This window comes from Monodelphis domestica, chromosome X (assembly GCF_027887165.1).
Source record: "Monodelphis domestica isolate mMonDom1 chromosome X, mMonDom1.pri, whole genome shotgun sequence".
NCBI classification, from domain to species: domain Eukaryota; kingdom Metazoa; phylum Chordata; class Mammalia; order Didelphimorphia; family Didelphidae; genus Monodelphis; species Monodelphis domestica.
In genome coordinates this window covers 57,657,505-57,674,247 of record NC_077235.1, presented here as the reverse complement: position 1 = coordinate 57,674,247, position 16,743 = coordinate 57,657,505, and the positions used below count along the sequence as shown (strand labels likewise).

General features: G+C 37.9%; 1 protein-coding gene and 1 pseudogene across 6 annotated transcripts in view; both read right to left on the bottom strand.

Annotated features, from left to right (window-relative positions):
* Positions 1–16,743, bottom strand: part of TENM1 (teneurin transmembrane protein 1) — an 864,097-nt gene that overhangs the window by 293,553 nt on the left and 553,801 nt on the right. For all 6 annotated transcript variants that reach the window (XM_056808890.1, XM_056808889.1, XM_056808891.1 and 3 more), the window contains exon 6: positions 8,510–8,748. In XM_056808890.1, coding sequence (XP_056664868.1) covers positions 8,510–8,748 — 239 coding nt within the window. The remainder of the gene's footprint in view (positions 1–8,509; positions 8,749–16,743) is intronic.
* Positions 11,194–12,727, bottom strand: LOC103095559 (heterogeneous nuclear ribonucleoprotein K-like; annotated as a pseudogene).

Genomic DNA, 16,743 nt, shown 5'->3' with positions numbered 1-16,743 from the left:
GGATTCTAGATCCATAATGAGATTCTAGCTTCCCAGTCACTGAAATGGCAGTTACCCTCAGGGTGGTTGCTAGGAACTTGGTGAATTCATTGGTAGGTTGGGAAATGTACTAGCAAATGTCAGTATAATATAGAAACAGCCATCACTGTCATCAATGGGTCAGAGCCAGAGAATAGGAAGAAAAAGTATTACAGAAGCATGAGACCAACTTGATAGAAAATAGCCAATTAGATAGGGCAGAGTGGGAACTATAGCTCCTTAGCATCTCATCCTGATTTATTTTCAGAATAAAAATGTTGCAGATGAAAAGTTTCCCCAACATTTCAGAATAGAAATGTTATAGTTTAGTTATGGAAACCTGTGTGTTTAGGAGACGGGGATTTGAAACTAATTATAGTATCGACACAATTTTTCAGATAGCTATTTGCAATGCAAATGCTAAATTCTCTATGACTTGAGCTAAGCAGAATAAAGCAATGGATCCACTTGAACATATGCATCAACATCTAGGTCTTCAGAACTTTGCTTCCATATAAAGGGCAACAAAACTATGTGAGAGTTGGGCAAAAGCTTGTCCACATAGCTTAACCCAGGTCAGAATCCACATTTCAGATGCTTCTGTCCAGTATATAGTTAAGTTTCTGCATAGAGGCTACAGCACATATAATGGCAAGATTCTTCTAGGGTACATACAGGTCATTTACATTGCTGAAGCTATGGTTGATCCTAACTCGTCACTGTTAGCTACCTGTAGATTTGGTACAGTATTGTGATATATATCTATAAAATATGATTATATATTTATAAAGAATATATTACATGTAATATATTGTATAAATGGAGATTTTGAACCTTTGACTTCATTCCCCAGAAGTCCTTAGTATTTCCCAAAATTCCCTATAATCTCTCCTGTGTCTCCACATTGGCAGGATCATGTTATTGGTATTTAACTGGCAGTAACTCCTCCCGCGTTCTCTTTTTTGGGGGATGATGCAGCAAGTATGGGGGTAAGCTAAGTAAGCACTGGGATTTTAAATTGGCTAACCAGCCACGGGCATGTGGTTTTTATTTTGTATCCTTTTTATTCCTTTATCTCTAATGATCTTTAATAAACCTCATAAAATATCATATTTTTAATCGAGATTATAATTTAATCTTTACAACATATATATATATATAATATATATATATATATATATCAACCTATTTTGATCATTCCTTTGAGTTAGCATCAAGCATTTATAATATAGGGGGAAGCCTGAGTGTTTGCCAAGTAAAAAGATGATTAACAGAATACATTCAGTTGGGACATTGAGTCCAAGGCAAGCATCCCTCTCTACCTAGTCAGCTCCAAGACACAGCAGACAAGGGTGCTCTCTTGAGTTACTATTATCTCTTATACAAACTTCTAACTCTAGATAAATTCAAGAATAAAGACATCAACTATCACTACGGCATCATTGCTGATACTCTTTTCAAACTCTGAAGAAGTACAATAACCTTGCCTTCTCTTTGCACCTGCTCATTTGTCTTCTTGACTGCTACTTCATATGGTTAGTTTGTAAATTCAAGTAAATGGGCTTCTGACAGGCATTGATATGTCATTGTTGCCAAGATGTAGGAGAGGATGAAAACTAAGCACTTTTTTTTGTTTATTCCCCCAGAAAACACTGAGGATTTATGGTGAAATGATAATATATGTTCCATGATCTTTTTATTTATTTATTTTTATTTTATTTTTTTAAAACCCTTACCTTCTGTCTTGGAGTCAATACTGTGTATTGGCTCCAAGGTAGAAGAGTGGTAAGGGCTAGGCAATGGGGGTCAAGTGACTTGCCCAGAGTCACACAGCTGGGAAGTGTCTGAGGCCAGATTGGAACCTAGGACTTCCCGTCTCTAGACCTGGCTTTCAATCCACTGGGCTACCCAGCTGCCCCCACCCCCATGATCTCTTCATATGATCGGTATTCCATGCCTGATGCTACTAGTTCTTACAACCTAAAAAACTTATTCATGGGAACTTGAATTTTCCCTGACCCTGAAAGGGACATTGCAGAGATGGGACTGGCTAAATATCTTGACTCTAGCCCTTCAGCTGCTGAAATTCTGCTGCCTTAATGACAACCACCTCCAGAGCCACAATACACAGAACAAACATACATGGAATTGATGTTCCACTATTCTCAGTGCAATTTCCCCTAGTGGATTGAAGCTAATACAGTATGCAGCTATTAGTATCTAAAGGTTATATCTAATGGATAACAGAGCAAAAGGGAAGTGGAGAAAAAGAAATTACAAAGGCTAGAGAAGCACTAAATAGTTTGGTGAAAAGGGTTGCTCCAGAGATAGAAAGACTGCAAAAGGGGAAGCAGAGAGACAGATAAACTCACTGACCTGGTGGAAGTAAAATGCGAAATAGTTTCATATTCTGAAATATAACAACTTTTGTTTCCAGTCACAGAAAGCCACCTAAAAATTCAACTGTATGACAGTTAGTGAGGTGGCATATCTACCAACCCAATGGTAATTTACTAATTCTCACTATACCATTATGGAGAGAAGTGGGGAAGGGCTAGGGTGGGATGTGGAGCTTGAGGCAAGAGTTTAAGTGATCTCGTCAAAGATAAAAGGCTATCAAAGTTATATCCCATACACTTACTGATTAATCTGACAATTAAACCTATAATGACTTCCTGGGCCACAATGCTTGCTGTTTATATCTTGGACTTTTAAACACCTTGAATCAAGAGGGCGGCTAATTTGCCTTGGATTTTGGCATGTCGAGTAATTTCAGTGTAAATTATCATCATAATTGTTATTTTGCCAATTTATATTATTACTATTTTTACCAACTTCACTCTATTGATTAAACCATATGACTGCATTCATTATTACTGAAATCATGATCCACTAATATAAGCAATTCAGCAAACATTTTTTAAGCAACCATTAAGTACAAGGTACTCTATTATGAATGATAGCTATTAAGAGAAACCTTGTTCGCTGAATTATTTTTATATAGATACTGATAATAAATTGGCTCTAAAGTTGATGTTTTGGGGAGGGTCCCTTGGTTTTTTTAAACCTTCACATTTCAATTTTTACTATGAAAAGATTTATAAATATTGAATTGGTACAAAGTAACTTCAATGTCATCAATTTCTCCTTCAAATACACACATAAACATATATATATATATAAACACATATACATGTATATACACAATATACTGCATTTGTTTTGTCTTGGTTTTGTCCTTGGCCTCCTTTTAATTTCTGTTTCTATATAAAGAGCTAAACCAGTTGTACAAAAAATCAAGCCATTCCCCAATTGATAAATGGGCAAGAGACATGAATAGGCAATTTTCAGTTAAAGAAACCAAAACTATTAATAAGCACATGAAAAAGTGCTCTAAATCTCTTATAATCAGAGAGATGCAAATCAAAACACCTTTGAGGTATCACCTCACACCTAGCAGATTGGCTAACATGACAGCAAAGGAAAGTAATGAATGTTGGAGGGGATGTGGCAAAGTAGGGACATTAATTCATTGCTGGTGGAGTTGATCCAATCATTCTGGAGGGCAATTTGGAACTCTGCCCAAAGGGCACTAAAAGACTGTCTTCCCTTTGATCCAGCCATAGCACTGCTGGATTTGTACCCCAAAGAGATAATAAGGAAAAAGACTTGTACAAAAATATTTATACCTGCATTCTTTGTGGTGGCAAAAAATTGGAAAATGAGGGGATGCCCTTCAATTGGGGAATGGCTGAACAAATCATGGTATCTGTTGGTGATGGAATACTATTGTGCTCAAAGGAATGAACTGGAGGAATTCCATGGAGACTGGAACAACCTCCAGAAAGTGATGTAGAGTGAGAGGAGCAGAACCAGGAGAACATTGTACACAGAGACTGCTACAGTGTGGTACAATTGAATGTAATAGACTTTTCCATTAGTGGCAATGCAGTGATTCTGAACAACTTGGAGGGATCTATGAGAAAAACCACTATCCACAGTCAGAGGAAACACTGTGGGAATAAAAACACAGAAGAAAAACAATCGCTTGAATACATGGGTTGAAGGGATATGGTTGGGGATGTAGACTCTAAATGAACATCCTAGTGCAAACAACAACATGGAAATGGGTTCTGATCAAGGACACAAGTAATACCCAGTGGAATTGTTGGTTGTGGGAAGAGTGGATGGAGGGGAGGGAGGGAAATAATGTGATTATTGTAATCAAGGAATAATGTTCCAAATTGACTAAATAAACTTATTCAAATGGGAAAATATAAATAAAAATGAAAACAGGCCTTCAAAAAATTCCGTTTCTAAACTTTAATTTAGAGATACCCTCAGCTTCCCAGCTTCCAAATGTTCAATTATCATCCCCCTGGAGATGATTCCCAAGTCTATAAAGTCAAACTGTTTATGGTCCTTTATGGGAAGATGATACATGTAACTCCCTAGATCTTTTATCATTATTAGGGCAGCTAGAAGGAATATACATAGATAGCATGGGTTTAAGGTGACTCTGATAGAATTATATCCGACAAGATAAAATTAAGGGTTAAGAAAGGTATGGCTATGATGGGATGAGATGGTATCTAAAAGAATAAAAGTAAGGATTGAGAAAGAGGGAAACACTAGGAGAAAGAGGATAAGGATAGGAGAAGTAGAATAGGGTAAATTATCTCACAAAAAGAGGCATGAAAGAGCTTTTACGGTGGAAGGGAAATTGGGGGATATGTCAAACAATGCTTGAATGTTACTCTCATTAGAATTTTCTCAAAGAAGGAATAATATACATGTTCCTTTGGGTAGAGGAATCTATCTTACCCTACAGGGAAGTAGGAGGGGAAAAGGATAACAGCAGAAAGGGGAAGGCACTGATAGAAGGGAGAGTAAACGGATGGAGGAGGAAGTCAGAAGCAAAATATTTTTGAGGAGGGACAGGATGAAAGGAGAGAGAGAGAGAGAGAGAGAGAGAGAGACAGACAGACAGACAGACAGACAGACAGACAGACAGAGACAGAGAGAGACAGAGTGACAGAGAGAGACAGAGAGAGAGAAGGATAAGTGGAAAAAATAAAATGGAGGGAAATACACATGATCATAACTATGAAAAAAATTCACAGCAACTTTCTCTAATAAAGCCCTCATTTCTCAACTATATAGAGAAATTAATTGAATTTATAGGACCACAAATCATTCTTCAATTGGTAAATGGTCAAACGATATGAAAAGGAAGTTTTCAGATAAAGAAATCAAAGCTTTATACCATTACTAGGCCTGTATCACAAAGATAACAAAATAAAAAGGACATATCTCTTCAAAAATACTTATAGCAATTCTTCCTGTGGTGGCAAAGAACCGGAAATTAAAGGAATGCTCATTAATAGGGAAATGGCTGAACAACTTGTGGTATATGATTGTGATGGAATACCATTGTATTAGAAGATATGGCAAACAGGATGCTCTCAGAAAAATCTGGAAAGATTTATAGAAACTGATGCAAAGAGAAGTGAACAGAACCAGAAGAATATTGCACACAGTAACAGCAATATTATACAATATTATACAGTTGTGAATGACTTAATTATTCTCAACAATACAATGATAAAATTACCAAAGGTTTATTATAGAAAAATATCCACTTCCAGAGAAAGAACTGATGGAGTTTGAATGCAGATCAAAGCATGTTTTTTAAGACTTTTTTATTTTTCTGGGATTTTTTTTGGTCTGTGTTTTCTTTTACAACATGGCTAATAAGGAAATAAGTTTTGCATGACTGCACATGAATAACTTGTATCAAATTGCTTGCCTTCTCAATAAGGAGAGATGGGAGGAAGGGGGTGATAGAATTTGTAACTCAAAATTTTAAAAAATTAATGTTAAAAACTGCTTTTACATGTAATCATAAAAAACAAAATACTGAAAGATCTACACATATAGGACTTATAAAAAATTATACAGATAGTTTATTTCATAAACTATTTTCCACAAAATTATACTGTATAATTTAAAATGCTCATCAGAATTGTTCATTGTTTCTGAGGAAAGCAACAATATAACAAGAAATCAGAAATAAGATCTTTTAGTACTAATTTTTTGATTCATTTACATTCAATAACATCTATTTTTATAATTTTGATCATTACAGATTTAATTTTGATGTGCAATTACCATTCGAGATATTTTTGTCATATTTTAATGGAAATATTGTATTCTTTTCACGACCAAATAGGATTTTCATGTAAAAGTAATATCAGCTATGAAAATACAAGCAATTTCTAGAGAGAGAGAATGTAGCACATGTGGAAAAGTGCATAATTTTTTTAATTGGAGAATTAACATACTCATTAATCATATAGTGAAAGGCTAGCTAGCCTGGGATTACATGTCAGTTTGGTGAATGTATGGGTACGACCCAAATATCTGATTATAATGATAACAACAACAATAATAATAACCCATCTTGATTTCAGAAATATTTTTAGATTTAGTGAGCTCCCAGTTATGCAGAATTGTCCAGAGAAAGTAGATTCTGAGTAGGTTTATGTGAGGATTACCTGTTTTCAAAGAATAAGAATGCCGTACCATGTCTTGAACAAACAGTATTTCTTGAATACTATTCCGACTTTCTTTGATTATTCAGAAGGTACATAAGTCACATACGTTAGAGTTGGAATGGATGAATGAAAGGAAGGATTTACAAGCACTGCTTATGTGCAGAGCACTGTGCTAAGTGCTGGTGATACAAAAGCAAAAGGCAGGATAGTTCCTGTCCTCTGGGAGTTTATATTCTAAAAGGGGACTATAATACATGAAGGGGAGTGGTAGGCCCAAAGGAGTATTAGGCTTTAGAAAGTTACCCGGTTTGGTGGCTGGAGTCATAGAATAGTATACCAGGACTAATGGCAGCATTGATTTCATATTGTTCAAGAAATATAATAGAGGAGAAGAAAGGTAGATTTGTGGTTGCTGGGTGGGGAAAAGATGGCCAGGAGTACGGTTTGAAATAGTGGGCCCTAACAGGTACTTCTCAATCAGAACAAGAGAGCTACAGCGTGAGAATTCTGGAATGAAAAGGTTAAACCCTCAGAGTATAGATTCTTGCCATGGCAGTAATGCAGTTCAAGGGAGAAGATGGAAAAGAGTAAAACAAAGCACAACTGAGGCCTGCGGGAAAGAATGGACTCTAAGCAGCTCACAGCAATCAGATCTATGATTCCAGATAGCAATTGTTAGCATTTGTTGTGACTTATTTATACCATGGAAACCAATCAGGTTAACTAGACTGATTTTTTAAGGTTCTGGAAATATGAGAATTCATGCCACCTATGAAGAACTAGTGCTTTTGTCACTCACTTCCCCCACTGTTTATAAAAGGGTCTTAGAGAGTTACTCAGGACCTAGAAAGGTTAAGCAGGTCTTGCCTGTGTTTTAAGAGCTGGTAAATGTCAGAGGTGGAATTTGACTCCAAATCTTTTGGATTATAAATGCAACACTACATCATGATGCCGCTCTAAATTGTAATTAATTTAATTTATTACTTAGGATTGTAAGAAAAACTGCTCTGAGATTTATTACATCCAAATTTCACTGTTTCTTAATAGACATTGCCATTTAGATTTGGAAAGTGGCAAGTCACAAAGAAGTGAAACTCCTTGGGACAAAATGAAACAAAGCAAGTCTCTTTCTCCAACAATTCCATTTGCTCCAAGAATATGCAACCGTACACATTTTAGAGTTCCCCTAACACATGTTTCTTCAGTTGATTTACATTCGAAACTTCAGGACCACTCGAGCAAGGAAATTCGTGTTCAGTCAAAATAAAATGCCATCTCTACGATCAGTAAGATTTGCTGTCAAATGACTGGCTTTAATCGGGCAGCTCTAAGATCAACTGCAAAATGGCTCCCTTCTAAAAAAACAAAGGGCAATTTCTAAGCACTTTCTCATTTCACCTCTCTAATTTCTTTATGCCGAATCACCATCAAACTACTGCATCACATACCTAGGGACAAGAAGGACTTCTTTTTGCCTCAATTTAAACCTCAAGTATAAAGAAATACAAAGTTATATACTGGAATTTCTGATATTCTCCCAAAATGCAGAAGAAGAAAGGTGCCTCAAAGTGAAATTAATGCTTATGGATTGATGAAAGGGCTACTGTATTAACCACTTCTAGGGAGGAAGTTTAACTCCAGTAGTCCTTACAATCAATAAGGCTGCATTAGTAGCCGAAAGCTTTTTTCAAATAACATTTCCTATGTTCTTTAGTTGTACTTCAGGTTAAGAAGGACAAAAAAATATGAGAAATCTACTTATTCTTTATAACTACCCACTTAGGTTCTAATTTGGGGTTCCCAGAGTGGAAAGGATATGGCCACACTCAAGCCCCACCAAGTTCAATCAAACTGTGGAAAAGCAGTCAGTAACAAGGGGAGGCAAGGAAGGCAGAGGCAGATAGGGACAGAGGCATGGAGGGTATTCAACTTACCAATCACATAGGCCAGCAACAGAGCCAGAGTCACGGTGATGGCAGTGGCACTCAGGGCTGTGCATTTCCAATTACAGCATCTGTAAGGCTTGTTAAAAGTGAAGGCAGGTCTAGAAAATGTGCTCCTTGGAAGTGGCCGGGGAGGTGGAGAGTAAACTGTATTGGATGTTAAAGGGTAATTCTGACTGGCTGCACTGAAGATAGCTGAAGAGCCAGATCCATGTTTAAATAGGAAGTGCCTGCCAAAAAAAAAGAGAGAGAAAGAATTATGTTAATTCCAAGGTATCTGCTTCAAGAACAGTAGCTGCCATGTCCCTCCTCCTAATCAAGTAGTATATATTAAGAGCCAGGTATGCAAAAATACTGGGTATAAAAAAGATATAAAATACAGTTCCTGCCCTTGAGGAGCTCCCTGTCTAATGGGAAGAACCAAAAACCTGGGACTTCAGGATAACATTCATGCTGAATAGAGCTATGTCTTTGGGGAGGCTTCATAGCGTAATTCTTTGAATATCCTGATGTCTAGTACTATATGAAATATATTGGGTAGGCTTAGCATGTTTTGATAAATATTGTAATAATCAGGTTTTGTGTACTGTTGAATCTTTTATAAAATTGCAAAGGTAATGTGTATTTTGGAACCCTTAAAATGCCTTGAGTAAGTGAGGTTTTGTTTAAATAAGAGATGTATTGCTTCTGTTGGAGTAAAAATGATCTATTAGTATAAATGTTAGCTGGAAGTAAAGATAAGCATTCAATAAGACAAAATGTTACAGCCTTGATGTAAAGAATAAATCCATGTGAAAGGCAAAAAAAGTTACAGATTGAGTTACAGAGGGCTTTGAATGCCAAACACAATTTTGTACTTGATCCTGGAGGTAATAAGAAGCCACTGGAGTTTACTGAGTATGTGGGCAAGACGTGGTGGTTGATGGGGGATGGATTAGAGAATAGAGAGACTTGAGGCAGGCAGCACCACCAACAGATTATTACTTTAGTCCAGGTAAGAGGTGATGAGAGTTTGTACAGGAGTGATGGCAGTATTAGAGAAGAGGGGGGTAGAAGGGTAATTGAGGTAAAAGTGACAGGGCATGGCAACAGGGCATGACTCCAAGATGGGAGCCTAGGTGTTGAGACCTATAGAAGTAAGGAATTTCCCTCAAAAATATATGTATGTGTATATATATATATATATATATATATATATATATATATATATATATAGAGAGAGAGAGAGAGAGAGAGAGAGAGAGAGACAGATAGACAGACAGACAGACAGACAGAGACAGAGAGTGAGACAGAGAAACAGAACAATGAAGAGAGCAGCAGGCTTGTCATTCATTACAAGACACTTAGAAATGTAGATTCTGAGAGGGCAAGGGTCTTAGCCAGGATTTAAACTCAGAACGTGCACTGTGGTTCTTCTGTTCTACCCTAAAGTGTATGAATGCTAAAGCAAACACTGGGCAATTTGACCCGTCATGGAAACAGGATCCAGCTGACAACATCCAGCTCAAGTCGAAAAAGAGTTAATGTTATCCCATGACTTTTGTCTCTTATAACTTTCAGATGTACCAAAGAGGAAGGTCAAGGCCTTCCAGAAGCCTCATCACCTAATGGATCTGGCCTCCCTCCCACCAGAAAGAAGCACCTCAGCTAAAGATGTGATTCAGTAGAGAGCAACATTGGGCCTTTCAACAGCTTTTCAGATGGTGAAGTGTCAGATAACAGCATTTTTTGTATTAGATGTATAGTTGATGAAAGGGAATGACAGAATGTATCATATCAAATGCCTAATGATGGATTACCTTCTGTCCACTTTACTCCAAAAGACAAAGAAATGAAATCACAGCTTTCTATCCACTGAGCCACCTAGCTGTCCTTGAGAAGGAGCATTTTCACTGGCTGTTCTTCAAGCCTGGAATTCTTGCCCTGCTCATTTCTGCCTCCTGGCTTCCTACATGTCTCAGCAAAAGTCCCATCTTCTGTAAAAAAGCATTTCCTGATCCCTCTTAATACTAATGTCTCTCCTCTGTGGATTCACTTTCATTTGTCCTGTCTATATTTTGTTTGTACATAAGTTGATCTTGTGTCTCCCTATTAGACTATAAGCACCTCCTGAGCATGGATGTTTTTGTTTTGCTTTGTGTCCCCAGAACTTAGCCCAATGCCTGGCACTTAATACTTTATTTTAGGCTCATTACATTTATTTTTTTAATCACAAAATGTTTCTTACAAAAGAGGATTTCATTCTGCACCCTGCTCTGAATGGATACCTGGGACGGGCGGTCTATTGATACTATTTCTCCCTTGTCTCGATTCCCCCAGCCCTCCTCTTTCAAATTATACTGACCATAAAGCAAGGTGTTCACAATATTTACAGGAGGGGAAAATTTTTAACTGCCAATAATGAACCAAAATAAAACTCACTCTTTCTGCTACTATTTTCACACTTCAATGTTAGTTTTGCACACCTTTTCCCTGTGCCATGTTTGTAAGGAACTAAAATATGACATCTGGTGAAGAGCGAAGATTTTACTACATCTCCAATGCAGAATACTGATGAAACAGAGGAATGTTGGCTTTTAAACACATAAGAATATGCAGATTCTAATTCTTTACTAGTCTTAGAAAAACCTTTCTAGAATATTGCTTATTGTTACAAAAAAGAAAAAAGTCTTGCGTTAGAATCCTTCAAATCTGTATACTGCTTTCGTAAGATTTTGCAGTAAGTACTGTGCCTTCTGCATCTGGTTCTGTGTTCTTTTAATGTTAATAATTTGATCCTCCAGTCCTTCTAAAGGCTCATCAATTTTTATTGGTGTTCCAGATTCATTTGTTTGATTTGCTCGCCACCTTTGCCGACAATAATAGATCCAGTCAAATCTTTGAAAATAGTTACTTGTGTTGTAATAATGGGCCCACCAAGATCATCATCTGAACCAGGCCCCTCTGCATAGGAATAATCATATCCAGAACCACCTTGTGGGTCAGAATCCATCTGCAATTCAGGACTCCATGTATCGATTGCAGAGTCCCAAGTGTCATCAGCCCTAAATCCATCATGCCATCATAAGAGTCACCAGGTCTTCCTCTTCTGTCATAAGCCATAAGATTTCCTTCTCTAAGTGGTGACGGTAGAGGAAGAGGAAATTTTTGAGCTCTGCTACTCCCCCATGCCACCAGATCCAAGAGGAAGCTGTAGGGGTCCCCTATTTCATCTAAAGGAAGGTACAGGACATTCTATTAAAGTCTTCTCTTCCCTGCATGGGCAATCCTACAAAGTGTTCTTGTTGATCTCAAACATCATTGAGAAACCACTGGTATCACAAGGTTTCATCATAGAAATTAGGATCACAGAATTATGCATGCCCTTTGATGGGAAACTGAGGTATAAGATCCAGTAGGATCTTTATGCACTCTACAACCATAGCCTTTCCACTGATAAGAATAATTCTATTAGGAGAACAAGGACAGCATGCCTGGAAAAGCTGGATAGTTTGTCCAAGTGTTCTCTGCAAGTTTTTTTTTTATTTTAGCACCTTTGACCCCAATACTTCTTACTACCAGACTCTGGTGAATTAACAGACTTAACTTGCAGTCAGACTTGCTTCCTTTATAACGCTGGTAACTGAAGCATTCTGCTCCATCAGATTCTAGTGGGAGTGGGCTAGATGTACTGGGTGATGGCAACAGCAGGCCCTCTTCCAAGGTAGTGATGATTTTCTTCCTAATTTCTACAGTTGTTCCAATATCTGCACTGATACTCAATATGTGCTATGGGCCTATGTTGTCTGGGCCTAAACAATTGGCATTGTGGTCTATACAAAGAGTTTGAATATTTTTACTTCCTTTCCCAATCACTGCTCCAGTATTCTTGCTCTGAAGCAAATTGTACAATCCAATCATCTCCTCAATGTTTCTAGATCTTTTTTAAACCCATATCTCCCTTATTAGAAACAATACTGCGTATTAGTTCCAAGGCAGACGAGTGGTATGGGCTAAGCAATTTGGGTAGAGTGACTTGCCCAGGATCACATAGCTAGGAAGTGTCTGAGGCCAGATCTGAACCCAAGACCTCTTGTCTCTAGATCTGGCTCTCAAGATGTCCTCTTTTCTAGATATTTTAAAGACCTGTTCCTCCTTCATATCTTCACCAGGGTGATTACAAAAGCTTTCAGTATGGAGGAATATTTCCTCTGCCTGCTCAGTCTCCATTTGCTCATATTAAATAGGTAGACAATGAGTATTATATATTGCTTACAAGGTAGTACTGAATTGTTCTGAGTGGGATCAGCCATTGATATTCTATTGCTGCAGTAGCTGTACAAGGCCACGTTTTTGTCTATGCTACCACCATTGCTTCAGTTAGTCTGAGCTAGACAGAGAGGGTGCATAAGCTTCCTTAATAAATGCTTAATGACTAACCTGATTCTGCTCAAAGAGTGTAGTGTAAAAGAAAAGGCCTACAAGGGAATAATGATGAGAGGCTAAATGACACATAAGGTATAGTTTGGTTAGGAACCTGATGCTTTCATTTTTACATAGGAGCAAATCAAGGCACAAAGGGATTCAGTGACTTGTCCAGGGACACAAAACTAGTAAGTATATGAGGCAGGATTTGAACCCCAGTCTTCCTGACTTCACCATACCAGACTGATTTTCCAATTGACTAAGGCAATGTTATCTGGGGCCATGCCTGTAATAATCACTGTTGATAAGAATAATAGATATTTTGTTACATAGGGAGAGGAAGGGAGGTAATTGCAGACACATCCAAGCCCCAGAATCAGGGGAGATATGACTTTAAATTCTCCATTTGGGACCCATGTGACCACAGTCCAATAAATGTAATCTCTCAGAGTCTCATTTTTCTATACTATCTTCTTCACAGAGGTGCTATAAATCTCCCGTGTATTGATGTATGCTAAATATTTCACAGGTTTTAAAATGTTATACAAATGGAAGTTATTGCTAATGCTTCATACATTTTACATCTATGATCCTATCCCATCCTTAGCACATATCTGGTGTCATACTATCAAGCTGAAATGATCTTACTTTTTCATATTAAATAGATTGAGCTATGGAGAATAGGTAATGGCCCCATTTTACAGATGAAGACACGGAAGCATGAGGATATAAAGTGGATTTTCTAATATTACCCAGCCAGTTAGTGACAAAGCCTTAACTTGGAACCAGAGATGCCTTCAAATCCTCAGCCCTTTTAATTAAATCGGGATCCCTTACAATACTGCTCATATGGTTGCATTTTCCCTTTGATGGCTGCTGCCTGAGGAAGATCTATGCCTTTGCACTCCTATTCTTAACTCCCCTATTTGGGCCCCTATGAAAAATCCAGCAAAGCAGCACCGCAGAGCTTCAGTGGAGCTGTTCAGTGTTGACTGACAAAAACATCCTTTAGAAATGACTGTTTCTATGGCGCTCCATCCTAGACATGCCCTATGGGATATGGGTGGAAATGACAGCAAAATGAGGTTTTTCTCATTCAGGGTTTTGAGAGAAAAACTTCCACATTTTGCAGATAGGGGAAGAACAATTGGATTTTAGCTACAACGCAAGCAAGCGGCCCAGTGGGTAGGCCCTCGATTTGTTTAGCATTCTGTCAAAAGGCAGAAGACTGACAGAGGCGGGCAAAGAATCGTCAGTTACAACTAATGATCAGTGTCATCTGGATGGCTACCCAGCCCACTACATACATGTAACAGCAGCCCCAGAGAAACTCATTGGAATCGGAGCTGCAGCCAAACCCCGGTTCTCAGTGACGACGAATTCACTGTTTCCTTATTAACAAGCTAATATTAAGCCTCCAGGCTGAAAAATGGCAATGGGAATCTCCTCAATTGTCATTGTCTTGGCAGGCCATTGTTGGGCAGTAAGACTAGAACCTAAATGTGTTTTCATAGCACCTAAAAGAAGTCAGAGCATAGAGACAAATGAGCCCTGCAAGGCTTCTGCTTTGCTCTCATCAAATCTCATGACTACTCATCTGTCTGCTATTCCCTAAGGACTTCAGGAGATACTAAAATGTTGCTATCAATTCTATACAATTGGTTTTTTCCCCACAGAGCAAATGACAAAAATGCAGTTCAAGAGTTTATGTGTAAGTAGTGCTCTCCTCTGCATCTGTTTTAATATTCAATTTTAAATTTAAAAAGAAAAAGCAAGATATTGCCAAAAGGAAATAGGCACATGAGAAAATTGAAAAAAAAATCTTCACGACTTCCTGAGCCCCTTTGGTAGTAAATGGGAATATTATAAATGTTCCTGTAAGGGTTTCAAAAACATCTATAAAAAGGGGAAAATATATGCTTACTTCTTAAACCCTTCATGTTATCTAATATGAAGGGCATCTGTTAGCATTAAATAATAACAATTTAATGCATTTCTTCAAAATCTGGAGGAAATGGACAGTCATCTATTTCCATGCAATTGCAGATACCCTGATTTTTCTGTTTTAAATCCCTTAAATGAATATCTAACCTTCATTTCCCTCAGCTATACACGGGTGGCTTATCTTTCCAACTACAGGAATGGAACTTCTCCCTCTGAGACACTGAAACTGATGAATGAGGGAAATTAACCATTCCTCTGGTCATTCGATTGGGCCAAATCACATACAGATAGGGTACTAGGCTTTAGCTATTTTTTTAGGGCCTATCAAAGGATGAGAACACAATAATCCTTAGAGTCAACATGATGCTAGGACAGGAGGATTGAAGACATTTTGGAGGAAGTCTTTGCCCTTCATGGTGCCCCCTTGACATCACCACGTTCCCTTCTTCCTTTCCTAGATTCCTCTAAAGGCTCTTTCAGGGGGCAGCTGGGTGGTTCAGTGGATTGAGAGCCAAGCCTAGAGATGGGAGGTCCTAGGTTCAAATCTGGCCTCAGACACTTCCCAGCTGTGTGACCCTGGGCAAGTCACTTGACCCCCATTGCCTAGCCCTTACCACTCTTCTGCCTTGGAGCCAATACACAGTGAAAGGTAAGGGTTTTAAAAAAATAAATGCTCTTTTCAACCTAAGACCAGCCTGGGCAGCCTTTGAGGGTAGAGAGAAGAATCTTGACTGCCAGGAGGGGGAACTCATGAGTCTGGGAATGAGAAGAGATGATATTTCTTAGCCCTGGGAACTTGGCCAAGTCACTTTACCTTTTGGAATTTCCATTTTCTCTTCAATAAAATGATGCTAATGATATTTGTACTACCTACCTCATGTAGTTTGGAGATAAATGCTTTGAAAAAGTATTTGTATAAAACATTATAAAAATGCATGCTATTAATTTTAATGTTAAAGCTCTATTTTAATTTCAGGTGGAGGTACAAGCCTAATTCCAATAATCTGGGACTCTGTGAATGCCTACTTTCACCCTCTCCTTCCCTTTGTGATTTTACAGAGTTTCATTATATCCTTTCCATATCTTCCTCTTTCAAGTTCAAGGCTTATTCATTCACTTACTCATTTTCATTCTTGCATTTATTTACTTTTTTCTTATTCATTCAAAGTCTTTTCTCATTTGGAATACCCTCCAGCACCTTGCTAGGAAGGCCCAGGTGATTCTGGAAAGGGTCTGGGTCTGCAGTTAATCAAGAAGTTCTTTTCTTTTTCTTTCCTTGGCTATCTTCTACTCCTGATGCTTGTTGTCATTTCTGAAAAGCACTCCCTTCACTACAGGGAAGAATAAGCCTCAGGCCCTCCATTTGTTTTTTCTACAGAAAGACATCTCTTCTTGGAACTCTGAAGGACACTCCTGTTGCTAGGAAAATCCCTTGATTTACCTCGTGCAAAGAGATACCCAGCAGCCTTCATTTCTAGTGGTTTAACGATATGCAAGTAAATTAATAAAGTCAGGTCTAGGTTTTGTCCATCTTCCAAGAAGATAGGTATATTGAAACAGCTATCACAGAGCTAATTTCACCCACAATATTATTAAGGTAATAAAATATTCTTAATTCACACAAACATCTGGAATTCTTCTTTCTAAAGGCGATACATAGTGCTTTAGTATTTTGCTGAAGATAATTAACACAGTGATTCCTTCCAGATATTATAATTATAGAAATTCCTCTCATCGTTCTTATCGAATTTCTCAAAAGCTTAGATCAGGTAGATTTTCAAGGTTGTTAAATCTCTCTCCTCTTCCTATCACCTTTTATTTCGAGATGTTTCCATGCAGTAATCTCCCAAGCATGATGCATGTTCCCTAAGGGTGAG